The 18,470-nt window shown below is 26.0% G+C and overlaps 2 protein-coding genes across 2 annotated transcripts; both read right to left on the bottom strand.

Annotated features, from left to right (window-relative positions):
• Positions 1-8,858: 8,858 nt before the first annotated feature.
• LOC124938116 (40S ribosomal protein S9-2) lies at positions 8,859-10,019 on the bottom strand. Its single transcript, XM_047478490.1, has 3 exons — positions 9,909-10,019; positions 9,283-9,664; positions 8,859-9,171 (listed from the first exon to the last, which is right to left on the bottom strand). The coding sequence occupies exons 1-3, from the start codon at positions 9,934-9,936 to the stop codon at positions 8,988-8,990; spliced, it is 594 nt and encodes a 197-aa protein (XP_047334446.1). The 5' UTR covers positions 9,937-10,019; the 3' UTR covers positions 8,859-8,987.
• Positions 10,020-10,719: 700 nt separating this feature from the next.
• On the bottom strand, positions 10,720-13,366 carry LOC124940631 (cullin-3A-like). Its single transcript, XM_047481153.1, has 2 exons — positions 13,090-13,366; positions 10,720-12,821 (listed from the first exon to the last, which is right to left on the bottom strand). The coding sequence occupies exons 1-2, from the start codon at positions 13,248-13,250 to the stop codon at positions 10,790-10,792; spliced, it is 2,193 nt and encodes a 730-aa protein (XP_047337109.1). The 5' UTR covers positions 13,251-13,366; the 3' UTR covers positions 10,720-10,789.
• Between the last annotated feature and the right edge of the window lie 5,104 nt (positions 13,367-18,470).

Genomic DNA, 18,470 nt, shown 5'->3' with positions numbered 1-18,470 from the left:
TATATTTAAATTCGAGCCGAACTCGAGCCGAGTCAATAAAAAACGAGTCGAGCCGAACTCGAACCAGGACTTGTTCGAGCTCGACTCGTTTACCCCCATAGTTTGGATAATTATCATAGTGAATTAATCTTTTACTAAAACTAAAATGTGAAGTATGTATTTATTTATTTTTTATTTTATTCAAAAAAAATTAAACCAATTCATTTAAAAATAATGTGACCCCTCAAAATAAAGTTTCTTGCATATAAGAAATTAGTAAAAGAAATACAAAGAATATTCTCATTGTTGTGCATAAAAACATTTTATTAGAAACGCCTTAAATATGATGTCAAAACGATAATTAATCTAGTATATATTAGACATCCACTAGAATATTTGTATTTACTTTTTATTTTCATTTGAATGTGATAAAAAATAAAAAAAATAAACGTCTCACTTTTCTTAAATTACTTTTACCATATCAAAATACTTACTTTTTGTTTGAAAGGTTATATAAAGTTATAAACAATATCATTATTGGATTTGATGTCTAACATAAACAGTTAAACTCTTAGAAGAAATAAATTAATTTAAATTACTCCTAAAATGATGTCTATATAATTCATGAATTTCTTGAGAATATGGTTTAAATTTCTCTCTTTTTTAAATAATTTAAATATCTAAAGTGGTTATATATGAATGGTACAACTTGGTTGGTTGAGAGATATTTAAAAAATTTATTTGCTAGGATTTTGGTCAAACACAAATTTATTTAAGTAGGAACATATACACATAATCATTGGTGCATAATTAAGACAATTATTTTGAAAATTATGGATTTTTTCAACCTCAAAAAAAATATGTGGGAATGTCACTTTTTGTAAAAATAAAATAAACTAATAAAAATCAAATAGTAACATTTATAAATATTTAATTAACACAATTTTAATCAAACTAACAAACACCATTAACCCAATTTATATAAAAATTAGAAAACAAAATCGGTGAACTCATATTGATCTTTTTGAAAATATCCGAGCTCGTTAATAATGTTAGATTTTATGTTATTTTTTTTTTGTCCATGAACATTTTTTTGTTTATGTTATCATTGTTTCTCTCAAATGATTAATTACGTTGTGCTTAGAGTGTTAGGTGACAAAATAAACACATATTTTTTTATTGTTTTTATCGTTATGCTTAAATGACTATCATTTATATTATGTTTTTTAAAAATATATTAGAAAACATTGATCATATGAACTTGAGATGCTTCATTTATAGAAAAACCTAGCTAGTCTCATTCATATTAATTCACAATGACAGTTAACAGATCTCAAGATCTAGCTATGTCTTAAGGATCCTATGGAATGTTAGGTATGTATAATTTTGAATAAGCTTGCATTAATTTACTTCATTTATGGCCCAAACCAAAGAGGCAACTTTAATTTGTTTGATAAGAAAATGGAATTGTTGATTTAAAATATTGAATGGCAGTGTTAAATATAACTTGTGGCTTGTCTAACTAATTGTAGCCGAATGAGACCACTAGCAAATCAATGTTTACACAAAAAGACAACCTTGGGGAATTCAACCATCAACTAAGACCAATGTGACTTCACCATGGGTCCTAGAAACCACGAAAAGAATCCTAGAAATGTCGTTGAGAGAGGGAAGATGCCTATAATATTCTTGATCCATTAGGAAATGTTTAGCCTTCTAATCATATCAAAGTAGAGGAGCTAGTCAAACACACAATTGTGATAGAGTGTTTCATTGGTTTAATACACATGTATAAATGATTTCATCTAAAGCGAAAACTATGTCGGTAAGAAGTCATGTTAGTTCTTTTTCATTAAAAAAAAATATTCACCAAGAATCATTTCTTGAAATACCGTTTGACTTGACTAGCTAGGAGAATGTTGTTCTTAATGATTATGTGGATTCCCATATCCCGGACGGTATGGATCTAAATTGAACATGTAAGAGGAAGAGCATTGAATTATTTCTTTTTCTTTTTTAAAAAGTAATTACCCTTTTCATTCATTTAGGTAGATCACAATGATATAAGTACTATTGACAATTCAGAAAAAACATTATAAATAAAAAATAAACATTATACAAAAAAACATATTTACTAAACTTAAAAGCGTATAAGAAGTTATCTTTAAGACAAGTTTTAGAAGATAAATCAATATTTATTTTCTCTTGCACACTACCATCATAGAGTTGTGTTTCTATTTAAAATCTAGACTTAGTTTTTCTTCTCTCCACTCCTCTCAGATTTGTCTATAACTTTCTAAGTTGATGAAATTGTTGAGTTTTTTCAACATATATCGCATTGGCATAAGGCAAACATTCTATAAACACGAGGCTTACTCACTCTTTCTCGTCACTTTAAACACGAGGCTTACTCACTCTTTCTCGTCACTTTAAACACGAGGCTTACTCACTCTTTCTCGTCACTTTCTACAGTAAGTAAAGGACCATGTTCTCATCCTCCACCTTTATCAGCCGTCACTAACTTTTTAGCGTTCTCAAAAGAAAAGTCATCTTTATCAGGCGTCCATTTTCAAAAGAAAAATCATCTTAATTATGAGTCGTCATTCAAGTGTGTGGGGGAAAATTGCCTCTCCCTCCGGCCATCTTGGCTTTGTGTGATGAATTCAATCACTTGAAACCTCCTTCTCAAGGGGTGTGATCACGCACCTCATTGATCCCAACGTGTTTTGAATAAATATCATGAACATGATATTATTTTTATTGAGGAGATCACTTAATATTATGAGTAACCACTTCTCATTGATTCATTATGCTCTTTTTGTGTGTAATATTTTAGTGTTGAAGTGGAAAGACAAATGGACAAGGTTACCATTGATGATTAGATTGAGCATTGTATCGAATGGAAGGGATGTGGAATTAGATTTGTCATTCAAAATAAAATATATGTGATCTAATGACAAGGAAAAAAGAGAATTAAGAATTGCTAAACTAAATGTAATAAGATACTACACCAAATTTTCTAACAAGCACGAAGAGAAATGAAAGGGAGTGATTGTGACAACACCAACACTGAAATAAAATATGTCTTCAAAAGTGGACCTCACTAGATATGAAAACATTGATCTAGAAAATTGAGCAATAATCAGTAGAACTCGATCTTCGGTAAAAGTGGACCAAATTTCTTAAAAGACATCAACTCCAACAATCCTTTTGTCTAGATTATTTAGATGTTAGTTATAGATGTTCAAAATGCCACCCCGACCATTACACTAGAAATATATAACTCAATTAGTTAGATTGAATCTTAGATAGAGTTTACGTTTACGCGTGAAGAACGGAATGATATGACGTTGTTTTGTTAGCTTTGGGAGTTGAGATTATACATGTATTTGTACAATTGTTTAAATGAAACATTTTAAAAAATGTGAAGATGAATTAGCTGCTAGTATAAAGTATCTTTAATATTATTTGATTTACTACCACCATGAGATTTTTTTTTAAAAAAAAAAAAGCATGGCTATGGACATAACCACGAGAGTGGAGCAAGGTTGAATTGTCAAAATTAATGTCACATGCCATTCCGACATGCCACGTGGCATGTCCCAGTGTAAGTACATGAAATTATTATGAGAAAATTGTATAAACCGTTGTCGACCAAGCAATGGCACATGATGTCTTGAAGGAAACAATTTTCCATGGCCCCATTAGATGTGACCAACACATTACACAAATAACCTCATTAACCGTCAATAATGGCTCATTTAAAATCTTTATACATTTATTAAAATAGTCAAATTTATATAAACAAATCTCAAAAATTTTCATAGTATATTTGTCAATAAATACTTTTTGTTGATTTCAATTTCATGCGCGGTCGGAGATTGATATGTGACCTATACAATATTATACACAAATAGGAACCCTCATTTTGTAGCTTTGCTTGCTATTTTCGGTGTTAAAGAGCTAATGTTGATAATTAATTATGACTTTTTGGTACTATGAGTCCCATTTCATCTATGATCTTTAAAGGGTCCTTCATTTTTAAAAGGAATCAATTGTTTTCCACTAGTGTCGTTAAAGTGTAAATACGCTGGAATTAATTCACTTACATACGTACTCTTTCGAGTAAGATGAATGCTCTCATGAGGAATCTAATGGAAACTTCGAAATCAGAAACATTGTAATCTTCAATAAAAAAAAAACTTTTTTGGAAAAGATAGTTTCGAGCATAGATGATCCGCGAATTAATTAACTACAAATTTGAGTGGCCTGTTTTTTCACAAGAAAAATCTAGTCATGATAGTCTTTGAAAGGGTACAAACATAAATTGAAAATCCTATATTAGATCATTTGTGGTGTTCTTAATTAGTCGGTCATGGGTATATGCTCTTTCATTAGATATAATATAATGTAGGGACCAAAGTTTGAATATCACTTTCCCTTGTTTAATTGCCTTATAAATTTTCTAATATGCCAGTATGGGTATATGTTGATTATATTTGGGGGGAAATTTCAATCCAACATGAGATTAATAAAAAGGAGGTTAAAGCAATATATTATTCATATAACTTAATTTGTACTATATATGTTTGGAGAATTGATTGTGGATAACTATGTTACATAATGTCAATTGGGAGGATTTTTTTTCAAGAAAATGATAACATTTAATATAAAAGTAATTTATAGCATTTTTATTTTAAAAAATAAGCACGATTTTACAATAACGAGTGTAACGACGTTTACTTCAATCTAAAGCGTTATGAGAATAAAAATCGAAACTTTAATTGTTCGGTTTGACCACTATTTTCATGATAGTTATATATAGTAACTTTAAAATTGTTATTTTTTGAAAGAATAAAACTCATACTAACAAGGAATTTGAATTTGTTAATCCTCATCTTTTTTATCATTAGTTTACCTAAGAAAGATAGACAAATGTAATGATGAACTAAGTTCTTTTTTTTTAAAACCACTTAAGAGACAATATTTGGGTATGACTAACTGTAGTAACATATTTTTGTAAATAATTATGATTTTATAATCTACATATGTATAAATTATTTAATTTTATTAAAAATTATAAACAAATTATTATTTATGAAAACTGTCGGATAATATAGAGGTTATTTTAAAATTAATATTTTGTTACTATCATTGTCATAATTATAGTTATTTTTTAAAATTATTAAAATAAAATATAAAAGTGATTTTATTTTATAATTTAGTAAGAAAGATGTAATTATGATTAGATGAAAACCTTTTAGTTGAGAAGTGACTGGAAAAAATAATTATCGATATAATACTTTAAAAAAATGAACAACTTTTTTATCCAACATTTTGTTTTACAAAATAAATAAAAAAATACAATTGACCTGCATTACTAGTTATAACTTTAAATTTTATAATTTCAAGTTAAATTTAATCATCCTCTTCCAGCAATATGTTTATTCCCAAGTATTATTATTATAATGATAGAGTTATCTTTTCTAAAAAATCGGTGGTGGAAGCAGTCGATGAATTTGTTAGTCGATGAATTTGTTGAACTTTTTTAGAATCTCGAAACTCATTAATGCTATTGGTTAATCTCGTCGTGATTTTTTTTAGGTGTGTTTTGCGATAAGGTGAACACTCGTGTTTTACTATTATTTTTATGGACTATATTTATATCATATTCATTAATTTTTTCACAATCTTATAAAAATATATTTAAATAATGAATAAATATTTATGATAAACAATCATAATGATATTCATATAAATGTTAGATGGTCATTTGTTCACATAAATACTAAACACTATGAAGTGGCAGATTGATAGAAGTAATAAAAAGATCAAGTACTTGATTATGTAGTGATTATTTACTCAGAAATATAATTTTAGATTCTTTTAAAATAGTGTTGTATAAATATAATTTTGAATTAAATATATTTATTTATTTTTGTAATGAATTGAATTCTTAAGAACCATCTTTATGACTTAGTTTAATAATATATGACTTGGATCTCCCCTGTTTTAAAACACACACACAAAATAAATATATTTTATATTTTTAATCAAATTAATTTTAATTTAAGTGATAATTTTAAGCATAAAAGAGACTATAAACTAGTAAATTAGTTAAACTTTTATAAATTTATAATTTTAAAATTTATTTTGATTTTTAAAGTTTTATATAAATAAAATAAATTATATTTATAAATTTAAAATTAACTTAAATAACAAATTAATTGATTTTGTGATTATTAATTTTTTAATATCATTTATTTTCTATTATTTTTAAAATTAATTTATATATATAATATAACTAATACTCTTCTAATTTAACTCCCCCAATTTTACCATATTGTACCTCGTCTATCATATAGAATAAATTATTATTCAAATTTATAAAAAAAGAAAAATAATAAATAAAAAAGAAACTTTTAAGCATTGAATGTCGATTTTTATGACAGTGGCCCGACTGGATTTAATGTATAGGGGTTTGGGCCCAGTGTACATAATTAGGTATATTATAAAAGGGGCCATTTATCACCATAATATTTCATTATAGGCCCCATAATCGACATCCTAAATCTCTTATTATAAATATAAAAAAAAAAAACTGCAAAATCATTGTTTCATATTAAAAATCAGCATCAATTTTTATATAGATGACCATTTTAATTTATTTATATATATATAGATATAGAAATTCATTAATCTAGAAAGACTCACAATTTATTTATATTTTTTCATCTTAATCATTTTGTTTTTTAGAAAGCTTGTGAGAAACAAATTAGTAGATGAAGAAGCCATCTAAGCAAATCCAAACAAAACAAATTCTTGAGTAAACTAAGAAAACATGACTGATCATGTCTTACATCTCCAGAAATTTTCCGGAGATATAAAATAATATCGGTTAATGAGAAATGACATAGGACGAAAGAAACTTGACACGAATGATGTGTCATTATTTTATTATTGGATTGAAAATTATCTCTCTTATTAAATTTTCAAATCATTCAAAGAAAAAAAAATTACAAAAAAAAATTAACAAATCATTCTTGTTATGTTTCTTGTTAGTCCCTATATTTCTTGTTGTCAAATATTATTAATACACAATTTCATCATTCTTTTACCCAAGATGAGCTTATATAACTTTTATTTTCTAATTCTTACTAACATTTTTAAAAATAATATAAAAATGTATAATAATTTAATATTAAAATTAACAAACAAAAAAAAAATGGTTAATTTTTTTTGTTTATATAGCATTGTGAAGGTGATTTGAAGAATGGTCATATTCAATTGTATAGATTGCATCACATCCAATCTTAACTCTATAAGTATTAGGCCTAGATAAACATGACCCAAATTAAAGAAAGTTTTATCCATCAAAGAACTGTAAAATGAATTGAGTTCAATATAAATGAAACTAAACCCAAAACTTCAATTCAAAATACTAGTATTGAATCTTAGCTTCACTTAGAGTTGAAGTGGGATTAAACCATCCTAAAAGAAATATATATTTGTTTTTTAAAAAAAAGTTCAATCAAATTCGATGAGTTAAATCAATCCATACATACCATAACTCTAATTTTTGGAATGGTTATAAGAAATCCAATTATAAAATGTGAACTCTTTTTAGGGTTTCCTAATGAGCAAGCTATCTCTCATATATGGGGAATCGGATGACAATTCCATTCGCAAATCATACATTTTGTTGGGTTTCGATTTTGTTATAACTTTGATAGAATCAATATATGGATGAATTATGAATGGCCAAACGTGATCGAATTGGAGGAGATGGGAAAGTATAGCTAGTACTATTCATACCAACATTATAGAATATGAAAAGAAAAAAAAACACTAAAGAAACGATGATGTTGAACTAACTAATTACTTAATCCTCCGCCGAGAGGTGAAGCAGGAAGAACAGGGCGTGAAAAAAGCAGATAGCCGGAGACTCGCGGCGAAGATCGATATTGCTTATCTCTGGATCCGGTAGTGTCCTCGCCCAGGTGCGATTCCTCTTCTCTGATTCTCAACACCTGACTGTGGACAAAGGCAATTTTCCTCGGCGTCCAGGAGGAGGACCTGGATTTTGTTACGGATCTCGGCGATTCGGTATCTTCAGAGGATCCAGTGCTCTCCTGATCCGTCTCCAATTCAGATGATACATGATATAGCTTCACCTTTCCACAAGGTGATAATTCTGGAAACCTATCTATGCTCATATTCAAAACACTGATTATGATGATGCATGCATGCAGTTCTAGGTTCAAATTTTCAGAAGAAGATCTCTATATATAAATATATATGAGTAAGCTTTTTTCTTATAAAAGTATGACAAATGGCAATATCGCCGCAGCTTCTTGAATCATAGTTATCGGGAGTTTGATCCATCTTCTTCTCTTCCTCCATTCTCTCGGGCCAGCCAGACTCATTCTTCTTCACTTTTTTTTGGTAAATGTTGTAATATAAGAAAATGTACCACAAAAACAGGTAAAATATTTTAATTTTTATAATTTTAAATTTACTAAAGTAATTTTAATAAATTGATATATTATTTTGATTTAACAATAAAAATGATTGATGTTAGTTTTAAAGATATTGGTTTATTATTACTTTAAATAATAATAATAATATAAAACTAATACTTTTTAAATAATTATTACTAGTTGAAATAAAACCCAAGATTTAATTTAGCTACCTAGAATATCAATTTCATAAAAATGCTAACTACATATTACTATTAGAAGATAAAAAGATTAAAATTTGAGAGATTAACCAAAAATACTAAAAACAATTAGTCTTTGGCAAAACATTCAATTCACTAAAATGGGTTGCAAATTTTGGAAGATCAGAAATAAAAAAAAGGTGCATAAATTTAAAAATTAGGCAAAACAAACTTTTAAATAAAACCCAAGTCCTAATAATATGTTAACAAAATCATCATCCTCAACAACCCACAACATCTGTCTTTGAAATAAAGCAAATAACAAAGCAGAAAAAATGATTCATAAACCTCACTCTTCATCTTCCTCATCTCCTCCACCACCTGATGCTTTCTTGGCAGCAGCCTTCTGGTTCTTTCGCTTAACTCTTCCAGCACGACCACCTCCAAATGGACTGGTTAGTGAGAAATCAATGTGCTTCTGAGAGTCAACCCTCACCATGAAAGATGCAATGTTCACAACCTGGCGACCCACCCTACAACCCAACCCATCAAACAAACAAAACCAATTCAGAACAAATACAAATCTTTCAAATTGACAAACTACCCAATCATTCAAATGATTAAGAAAACAACTAGAAACATACCTGATGTGCCTTTGTCTAATAAGAACACGGGCATGGTGAATAGACTTGGCCATACCAGACTTGAAAACAAGTGTCTGAAGACGACGCTCAAGGAAGTTCTCAACAGTCAAAGCCAAGACATAATCAAGCTTGTTCTGGCTCTCATCCAAAAGTCCATACTTGTTCATCCTCCTTAAAAGTGCTTCTCCCTCAAAGATACGACGAGGGTTCTTCTCATCAAGAGTAAGAAGCATTCTAGCGTTATTACGGATCCTGCTCAAAGCATACTGAACCCTCCACAGCTCTCTCTTACAACGTAGACCATATTCACCAACAAGTTTCAGCTCAGCATCCAAACGCTCCTTCTCGTATGGACGTCTAGGCTTCTTGAAGGTCTTCCCATCTATTTCCAACAATCGCAATCAATCAAATCAATCAGTTTCTAATACAAGATCTCCTAAACATTCTACAATACCTAAAGATCTAGAACCAATTTCTCATACGTATCAACTAGTAAACGTTGCTAACATATACAAGACATCGGATTTAAGGACCATTCTTAACCTAGGTTTCAGATCTTGATCTAGAAATGCAAATTAGAAGATAGGATAGACATAATAGGTATAGTAAAAGGAGGAGAAGCTTACAGTTCCGGTAGAAATTGACGTGAACCATGGCTGGAGAAGAACTCGATTTGCCGCCTGGAAAATGTGGGAAGCGAAGAGTGAGAGGAGATCTTTTAGCTAATAAATAGCCTAATAAACCCTAGGGTTTTCTATTGGGCCTTTCAATCGGCCTTTCATTGAAAAGGCTTTACGCATTCGGACTCTTTTTAATTCAATCTACCCAGCCTCATGGGCCTGTCTAGATACGTCTAATTGAATAAAAAAATTTTATAATAATATAAATTTCTATTTTAATATAAATAAAATTATGAATATATATATATTTTTAAAATATATATATAATGTAAGATAAAATCATATATTAATATCAAATAATCCAAAATTCGTTATTTTTATTTTAGATAATTTGTGGATATAAAAAAAGATGTTGATAATTTTAATTATTTTATTGATGAAATATTGTGTAATTGAGTAATAATATATTTATAATTTATAATTTATAAAATAAATGTTAGATATATTGTAAGGGTTAATGTTTATAGATAAATAAACTATATATATATAAATATATATATATATATTATATATAATATTAATTATTAAATATTACTATAAATATTAAAATAAAGATTTTGTTTATAAATGATATTTTCAAATTCATTTAGAAAATGAAGAAGAAATAAAATGCTAAATACAAATAACTATATAATTTATAATTTTGTTGCAAGAAATTTCATTTTCTTGTAAAAAAGAAGAAATAAGGACACTGTCAATGAAAGCATATAAATTATTAAGAATTTTGTTCATTCAAATTGCTGCAATAATCTAATCCTAAATAAAATCCATAATTTGAAATTCTGTTGAAACTAAGTATTAAAAATCCTATCTGTTTGCTACTTGAATCAAGCAAGATACCTATACATCTTCCTATCAACCTTATCCCTTTCCAAGAACTCCCGTTCGATCAAAGACTCGATCCGTTTCTTTATCACAACCGGATTAGCCAAGAACCGCGACTGCAGCTGTTTCGTCACCTCCGCGATAATATTATTATGGTCCAAAACTCTTCTCGATTTCATTATCCTCACAATCGCAGCCTCAATCTGTGGTTTCCTATCTTCCTCCACTCTCTGTCGAGTCTCCTGCTTCTCCGGTTCGGACTCCTTCTGAGCCACAACCGTACCAATCTTCACCTTAAACAATTTGCTTGCGAAACTCTCGTTCACAAAAAAAGTATCGTTATCCGACACATCCTTACTCATCGGCTCTTTCCTCAACACGTTCTTCCCCTTAACGCAGGCCAGAGACTGCATACACCTCTTCAGGTCCGACGAGGGTATCTCCGTCGCCTGCTCAATTTCCTTATAAGATAAACTATCAGCATTATTGAATAACATGAGTACACACATCTGGTGAGTCGACACATTCAGTTCGTGCTTACGACCCTTTCCAAACGTGGCCTTAAGATCAACCGTGCCCATATTCGTCTGCCAAGTCAATCTCCTGCCAGTGTGTTTGCCCAAGTAATAGTTTCGAAACTTATCGCAAATCCCCATGATTTCGATAGGAAGGTTGCATCCGCCCGAGACCTGAGTCGGCCATGAACCGGTTGTTAGAACGTGAACTGCGATTGTCGGATGGTCTGATGTGTCGGTTTTGTAAAACTCTCGCATTGTATCCTCAGATGTCTTCATATCGGTAAACATACCTTCTAATTTCGAAGTGAATTGGTAACCGCATTCAGTTTTAAGCTTCAGTATCAAGCTTCGTTCGGCGTCGTCTGATGCAGTTCGACCCGAAAGGAGTCGCTTCGCAAGATGCTGCTTGTAGTATTTCTCGAATATGTCCTTCTCTTGAAGGTAACGGAAAATCATCATGACTTTATCAAGTACAATCTCGATATCGTCCTCACTCGCACCCTTTAGCCCTTTTCGTAGCTTATCGTCCATAAACAAGGAAATGAATTCTGGGGACCTCGGGTTCAAGTTGATGAAGTACTCGAAGGACGAGTTTAGAGCGTTCTGGAAAGTCTTGTCGTTGTTGAAAGCGAGATTGACGATCTTATCATATTTATCCTTCTCGTCTAGTAGACGTTGTACGAACTCAATCGGATCCTTCAGCCTTTCTGTATCTGTTGTAAGCTGTTTACCTGTTTCACGAATATGAGAGGTCATGAGGGCTCTAACCATCGAGAGCCCGTTGGACACCCTTTGGAAAAGGTTGTACGTTCTTCCCAAATCGTCATATTTGTCGTTGATTATCATTTTAACCAACCCCGAGTTCTCCATATGGACTAACCGAGTCATGTGATTTTCGATCATTTCCTTTTCGACGACAGCAGTGATCTTGGATTCAGTTTTGACGTCGAGATAGTGTGAAACTCGTTCAATCTCTTCGTTCAGACGTATCTCTGCTTTCTTGAGGTAATCCCCGGAATCACAGCAATCAATGAAATGCTGAGACTCTCTTCTATAGAAGTCAGAAGAGGCTTCGAGAAAAGGTTTCTCGAAATCCCCTTGGTAAACTGGAGAACCGAGATCTTGCAGCATTTTGGTAACATTACGAAACAAACCTCTGTCGATAACTTCGCCTTCCCTTTCTCTTTGAATCAATTGAAGAAGAGTATCGAGCAGCCTGGGTTGGATTTTGGTGGAATGGATAATGATATGTTTCCACAGTTTCAAACCTAGCTCATAAACAGGGGCCTTATGTGTAGTTTGGATGAAAGTCCTATCCATATACATTAGTATATCCCTAACCATTTGTAATGACTTGTTGTGATATAACCATTTCTTGTTCAGCTCTTCGAGGAACAAATCTCCCTGAGCACTGTCGATTGATTTTGCCATGTTCTTCAGATGCAATGTCAGGGTGGAAACAAGTCCTGAATAGAGTTTCTCTCCAAATTTGTGCAAAATCATGTTGTAAGCACTCCTGATTATACAACCATTTGTTATCAAACAGGTGAACACAGAAAACATCAGAAATTTGTCTGAAATGAAGCTTCAATAGCAATAAATGACTACATAAGCAAAACCTAATGATATTAGATATTAAACATTGCATTTGATCTTTTACATATTCTAAATCTCTATCTATCTATCTATACCTTCTCTTCTTCTTGTATGATCTTTTGCATATTCTAATTCATATAAGCAGATGATTAACGAAGATTGTAATTCAAAAGTAAAAGACAACGGACCTGTAAAGCTCTTCGAAACTAAGGCCGCTAGCATTGTGATCATAGATTTCGTGAATAGCGTGCTCCAAGATCTTCCATGTAGTTTCAGCGTAATCGGGATCGACAACTACGCGGTGTCTGAACGCTTCAATCTGGAAAGTCCTCTTCCTCGGGGCGCTCATAATCTCTCTCGCGGTATCTGATATAATTCGAAATGATTCAATCCTGATTATATTTTGAACATAATCGGATTGGCGTAGACGGAATTAGGGTTCAGAGTTCAGAAGCAGCGCTTTCCTGTAAAATATAGGTTATGCAAGAGAAAACCAACTAAAGGTTCCAAACTTAGAATTTATACACTTTCTCTCATTTACATTTTTTTTTATTATTAACTTATTTAGTAGATTAAATTTTGGTAAAATAGTTTACTATCCTTTTAATTCATCAACTTTTTCTTTTTAATTATAATAATTATTGAAGATTTAATTGATTTTGAAATATTTCCTTATATATATATATATATATATATTTATTGTTTGAAATAATTTTTATACATTTCTATACAAATTTGATTTAAAAAAAAATTTAACTTGTCACATTTAATCTCTTATAAATCACACCTAACCATTTCTAAAATATTATTCTTTTCAGTGGCCATGTGAGATTTATGCACCTTTTATTTCTTTCATTTTTTTATCACTTCTTTAAAAAATATAATATAAAATTGTATAATAAATTAATCTAAAATTAAGCTAACAAAATTAACTATGTTAAGGGCCTTAATCACCTGATTCCCCTGTTCCCTCTGACATAAGAGGGTAAAAGTGGATTAAAAAAAAAAAAAGAAAAAAAGACTATTTTGTCCCCTCCATAGGGAATATGTGATTTTGACAACATAAAATCCTAGGACCTCTAAAATGGACCTATGTAAATGTATATTTTGCATTACTATTGGGTTGGTTCTTAAAGTGATATATTTATTTTTTATTTCTCTAAATCATACACTTTTTTTTAGTCAGATAGCTTCCTCAGTTTCATTCTTAAAAGGTGATACAACTATTCCGGTCAATTTCCAAACAACAATGTTTGAGACTAAGACAATGATGAGATTGTTGTCCATTCGTCTCATCCATATTTAGATGTTATCAAAGAATATTGAGAAACGAATGTGCAATAACTCTGTCATTGTCTTAGTCTATAACATCTTTATTTAAAAATGAAGCAGAATACGTCTCGTTTGATCATTTGAGAATAAAGTTAAAAAAATCATCTAAAAATGGATGTTAGAGTATTCTCCATTGTAGGGTTTAAAAAATATAAAAAATAGATATAACACATGTGTATAAAAATAATATGTGTGCTTATTTTCAATATAAATTAACGATGTTATAACATTTTAAATATTTAGGAAGTAATTCAAATAAAAATAAATATGTAAGGAACAATTTCAAATAAACTTATGTTTACAAAAATATTTCAAACTCAATTAAATATATAAGAAACATTACACATATTCCTACTAGTGTTTTACCGTGCCATGCGTAAATATAAAATAATCTGATGTATTATATAGTTTATGTGTCTTAAAATGTAAAATTGTACAAATAGTTATCCAAACCATTATACTCATGTTTAAAGAAAAAGTTTCAACACTAACACTAGGTCTTTATATGATTATCTCTTTGAAAGAGAGTTTTTAATTTATTTTTTTTATTGATGAAGCAAGACAAAAATTATTAAACAAAACCATGAGTAAGTTTTATTTTTTTGATACATTTAATTGTATGAACATGATAAACAAATATTTCGATTCCAAAATTTTAGAGAAAGTAAGACAACAAAAACATACATTAATCCACACAACACTTTTGAAGTCCCTACCTAATTATGTGCGCATAATAAAATTGGTTTTTATCCTAATATTATTGTCGCAATTGAGATCCCTGTTTGGCTCTGTACGTAGCCATCCTGCAATCGAGAACTTACAAAATCTTACATAGTTACCGTGAACTATGTATTTTAAAATTGATTTGTTATTATAAAAATGTTTTCTCTAATCACAAAAGGATCTTTTGACCATGGATTTGCTTGTCGAAAAGTAACAAAAGTATGAGTAAGATATAAAGTGAGAAAAATATAAAATATTATGTAAAGTTATGGTGAAAAAGAAATTAATTTTCGACCACATATAACACATAGGTCGAAAAAGTAAAAAAAAAAATTAATTATAAATAAGGGGTAAAATGTATTTTTACAATAATAATGTTATTTATATAAATTAAAAAATATCTTGTATCCTTATTATTATTACAAATACAAGATATTTTGAAATTAATTTTTTATAATATTTATTATTACAATTTAAGTGTTTTTCTAGAAACAAATAATATATATATTTTAATTAATTAATATTATATAAAATAAATTAAATATTTATAATAAAGTTTATTTAAAACATTTCTTTACAAAAGTTAAATAATATTATCTCTTATTATATAAAAGTTAAATAATTTTATTTAAAACATTTCTTTAAAAAAATTCAAAAATAATGTTTGAATCTTTTTAATTAACTAATATAGAATAATATTTTATTTTAATAATTATAATATAATTTAATATTTTTATTTTAAAACTTATTATTATTTTTTAAAAATTATATGTCATAACACCATTTTCTTTTATTATATATTTTATATTTTCTTTTTATATTTTTATTATATATTTTATATTAGTATATAATAATATTTGAAAAACATTAAAATTAAATATAAATATATATATATATATATTTTAATAATTAATAAAACATATTCTTAAAAAAAAAAAAGTTAATATTCATAATATAATTTATTTTTAAAATGTATTTTTATACCTAACATAAATCACATCTTATATCCTTTTAATAATAATAATAATAATTATTATTAATAAATTAATTTTATAATTAAATAAAAAAAATTGAAATTTATATAAATATATTATCATCAATAATAATAAAAGATATATTTTTAAACATAATTTATTAATATAATAAAATTAATTATATAACTTTACAACATTTTATTTTATGTATTATATTATTTAATATATTAATTTATTAATATAATAAAATTAATTATATAACTTTACAACATTTTATTTTATGTATTATATTATTTAATATATTAATTTAAGTTACAAAATATTATATGAAAATATTTATATTGTTTTTACTTTTAATTAAAATAATTTTACAAAAAAATGTTATTAATTTTGTTTTAGAATATTTTTTTTATAATTTTAAAAAATAGTATTTTATCTTTTAAATTAAATTTTTATTTTTTAATATTTTGTTTCAATATATAAAATAACATTATTAAATGTTTTATAAAAAATAATAATATAATTAAATTAAAATTTTCATAACTTTATATTTTATTTCAATTTTAAATATGAAATTTTATATAATAAAATAAAATTTAATAATAAAATTTAGTTTATGTTTAAAAAACATATAAAAAAAATATTAAAGTGTATTTTAAATAATATATTACAAAAACATTGTAGTTAATTAATATATTTATTCATAATAAAATTATATAAATAATATTATAAAAGATAAATTAATATAATTATTATTAAAAAATATTATATTAATTTAATATACTAATTTTATTTTATTTATATTTTTTTCTTTTTTTAATAAAATAATAAAAAGAATAATAATAATAAATATAAAAAGAATATTATGAAAATAATAATAATTACCGTAATAATAAAAAGAATAATAATAATTATAATAAAAAGAAGAATAATTATTAGAATAATAATAATAATAGGTTTAGGGTTTAAGGTTTAATATCTATTTAATAACGGGCTTGTTATTTGTTCTTATTTTAAATTATTTTAAATTTTAAAACTTATTATTTATTATTTTCATTAAATAATAATTATAATAATATTAATAAAAATAAAAATAATTAATATTAATATATTTTTTAAAACTTAATAATAACAATATATAATTTATTTTCTAATTTTTAAATAATTATAATTTAAATAAATTATAAGATTTTTAAATTAAATTAAATATTATTAATATTTATGTTAATATAAATAAAAGAATAATAAATAAAAATATATATAATATATTTTATTAAAGATTAATTATCATTGTATTAATTAGTTTTATTTATTTATAATTATTATTTTATTAGTTTTATTTATTTATTATTATTATTTTATTATTTTTATTTATTTATTATTATTATATTAGTTTTATTTATTTATTATTATTAAAATAAATTACAATAATGAATGTTATTTATATAAATTATAAAAAACAATTATAATATAGTTGATTAATATCTTGAAATTAGTTTTTTATAATATTTATTATAAATAATTTATTATTATAATTTAAAAGTTTTATTAAAAACTAAATAATATAAAATTTTAATTAATTCATATTATTTAAAATTAAATTATTTATTTATAATATAATTATCTCTTATTAATTAAACGTTTAATAATTTTATTTAAAATATTTTTATTAAAAAATAAAATAGTGTTTGAATTTTTTTAATTAATTGAATAATATTTTATTTTAATAATTATAATATAATATATCCTAAAACTCTTTTCTATTATAATATTTTAATAAAATTAAAATTTAATAAAATTAAAATTTAATAAATATTTTTTATTTTTATATATTTTATATATTTATTTATATTTTTATTATATTTAATAAAAAATATTTTTAAAAAAATTTTATATTCATAATAAAATTTATATTTCAAATATTTTTTTATACATAACATAAATTTCATATATTTTTAAACATAATTTATTAATAGAATAAAATTTTACGAAAATATTTATATTTTTTAAAATTAAAATTGCTTTTTATTTTTTAATATTTTTTAAAATTAAAATTGCTTTTTATCTTTTAAACTAAAATTGCTTTTTATTTTTTTAATATTTTTTCAATATATAAAATAACATTATTAAATGTTTTATAATAATAATAATATAATGTATTTATTATTATTTAATTAAATTTTTAATTACTTTTTATTTTATTTCAATATATATACAAAATACAAAATTGTATTTTAATTAATATATTACAAGAACATTTGTTAACTAATATATTTATTCATAATAAATTTTTATTATATAATATAATATAAAAATTAATATAATTATTATTAAAAAATTATATTAATTTAATATCCGCAATTTTAATTTATTTATATTTTTTCATTTTTAATAAAATAATAATAATATATAAAAATTTTAATAAAAAGTTTAATAAATAAATTAAAATTATAAATATGGAAAAATTATGGAAAAAAAATAATAAAAATTACAGTAATAATAACAAAGGAAAAAAAATTAAAAAATAAGAAAAATAAGAA

Source organism: Impatiens glandulifera, chromosome 5 (genome assembly GCF_907164915.1).
Source record: "Impatiens glandulifera chromosome 5, dImpGla2.1, whole genome shotgun sequence".
Taxonomy (NCBI): domain Eukaryota; kingdom Viridiplantae; phylum Streptophyta; class Magnoliopsida; order Ericales; family Balsaminaceae; genus Impatiens; species Impatiens glandulifera.
The sequence above is the reverse complement of the archived record's forward strand: the minus strand, read 5'-3'. Positions and strand labels throughout refer to the sequence as shown.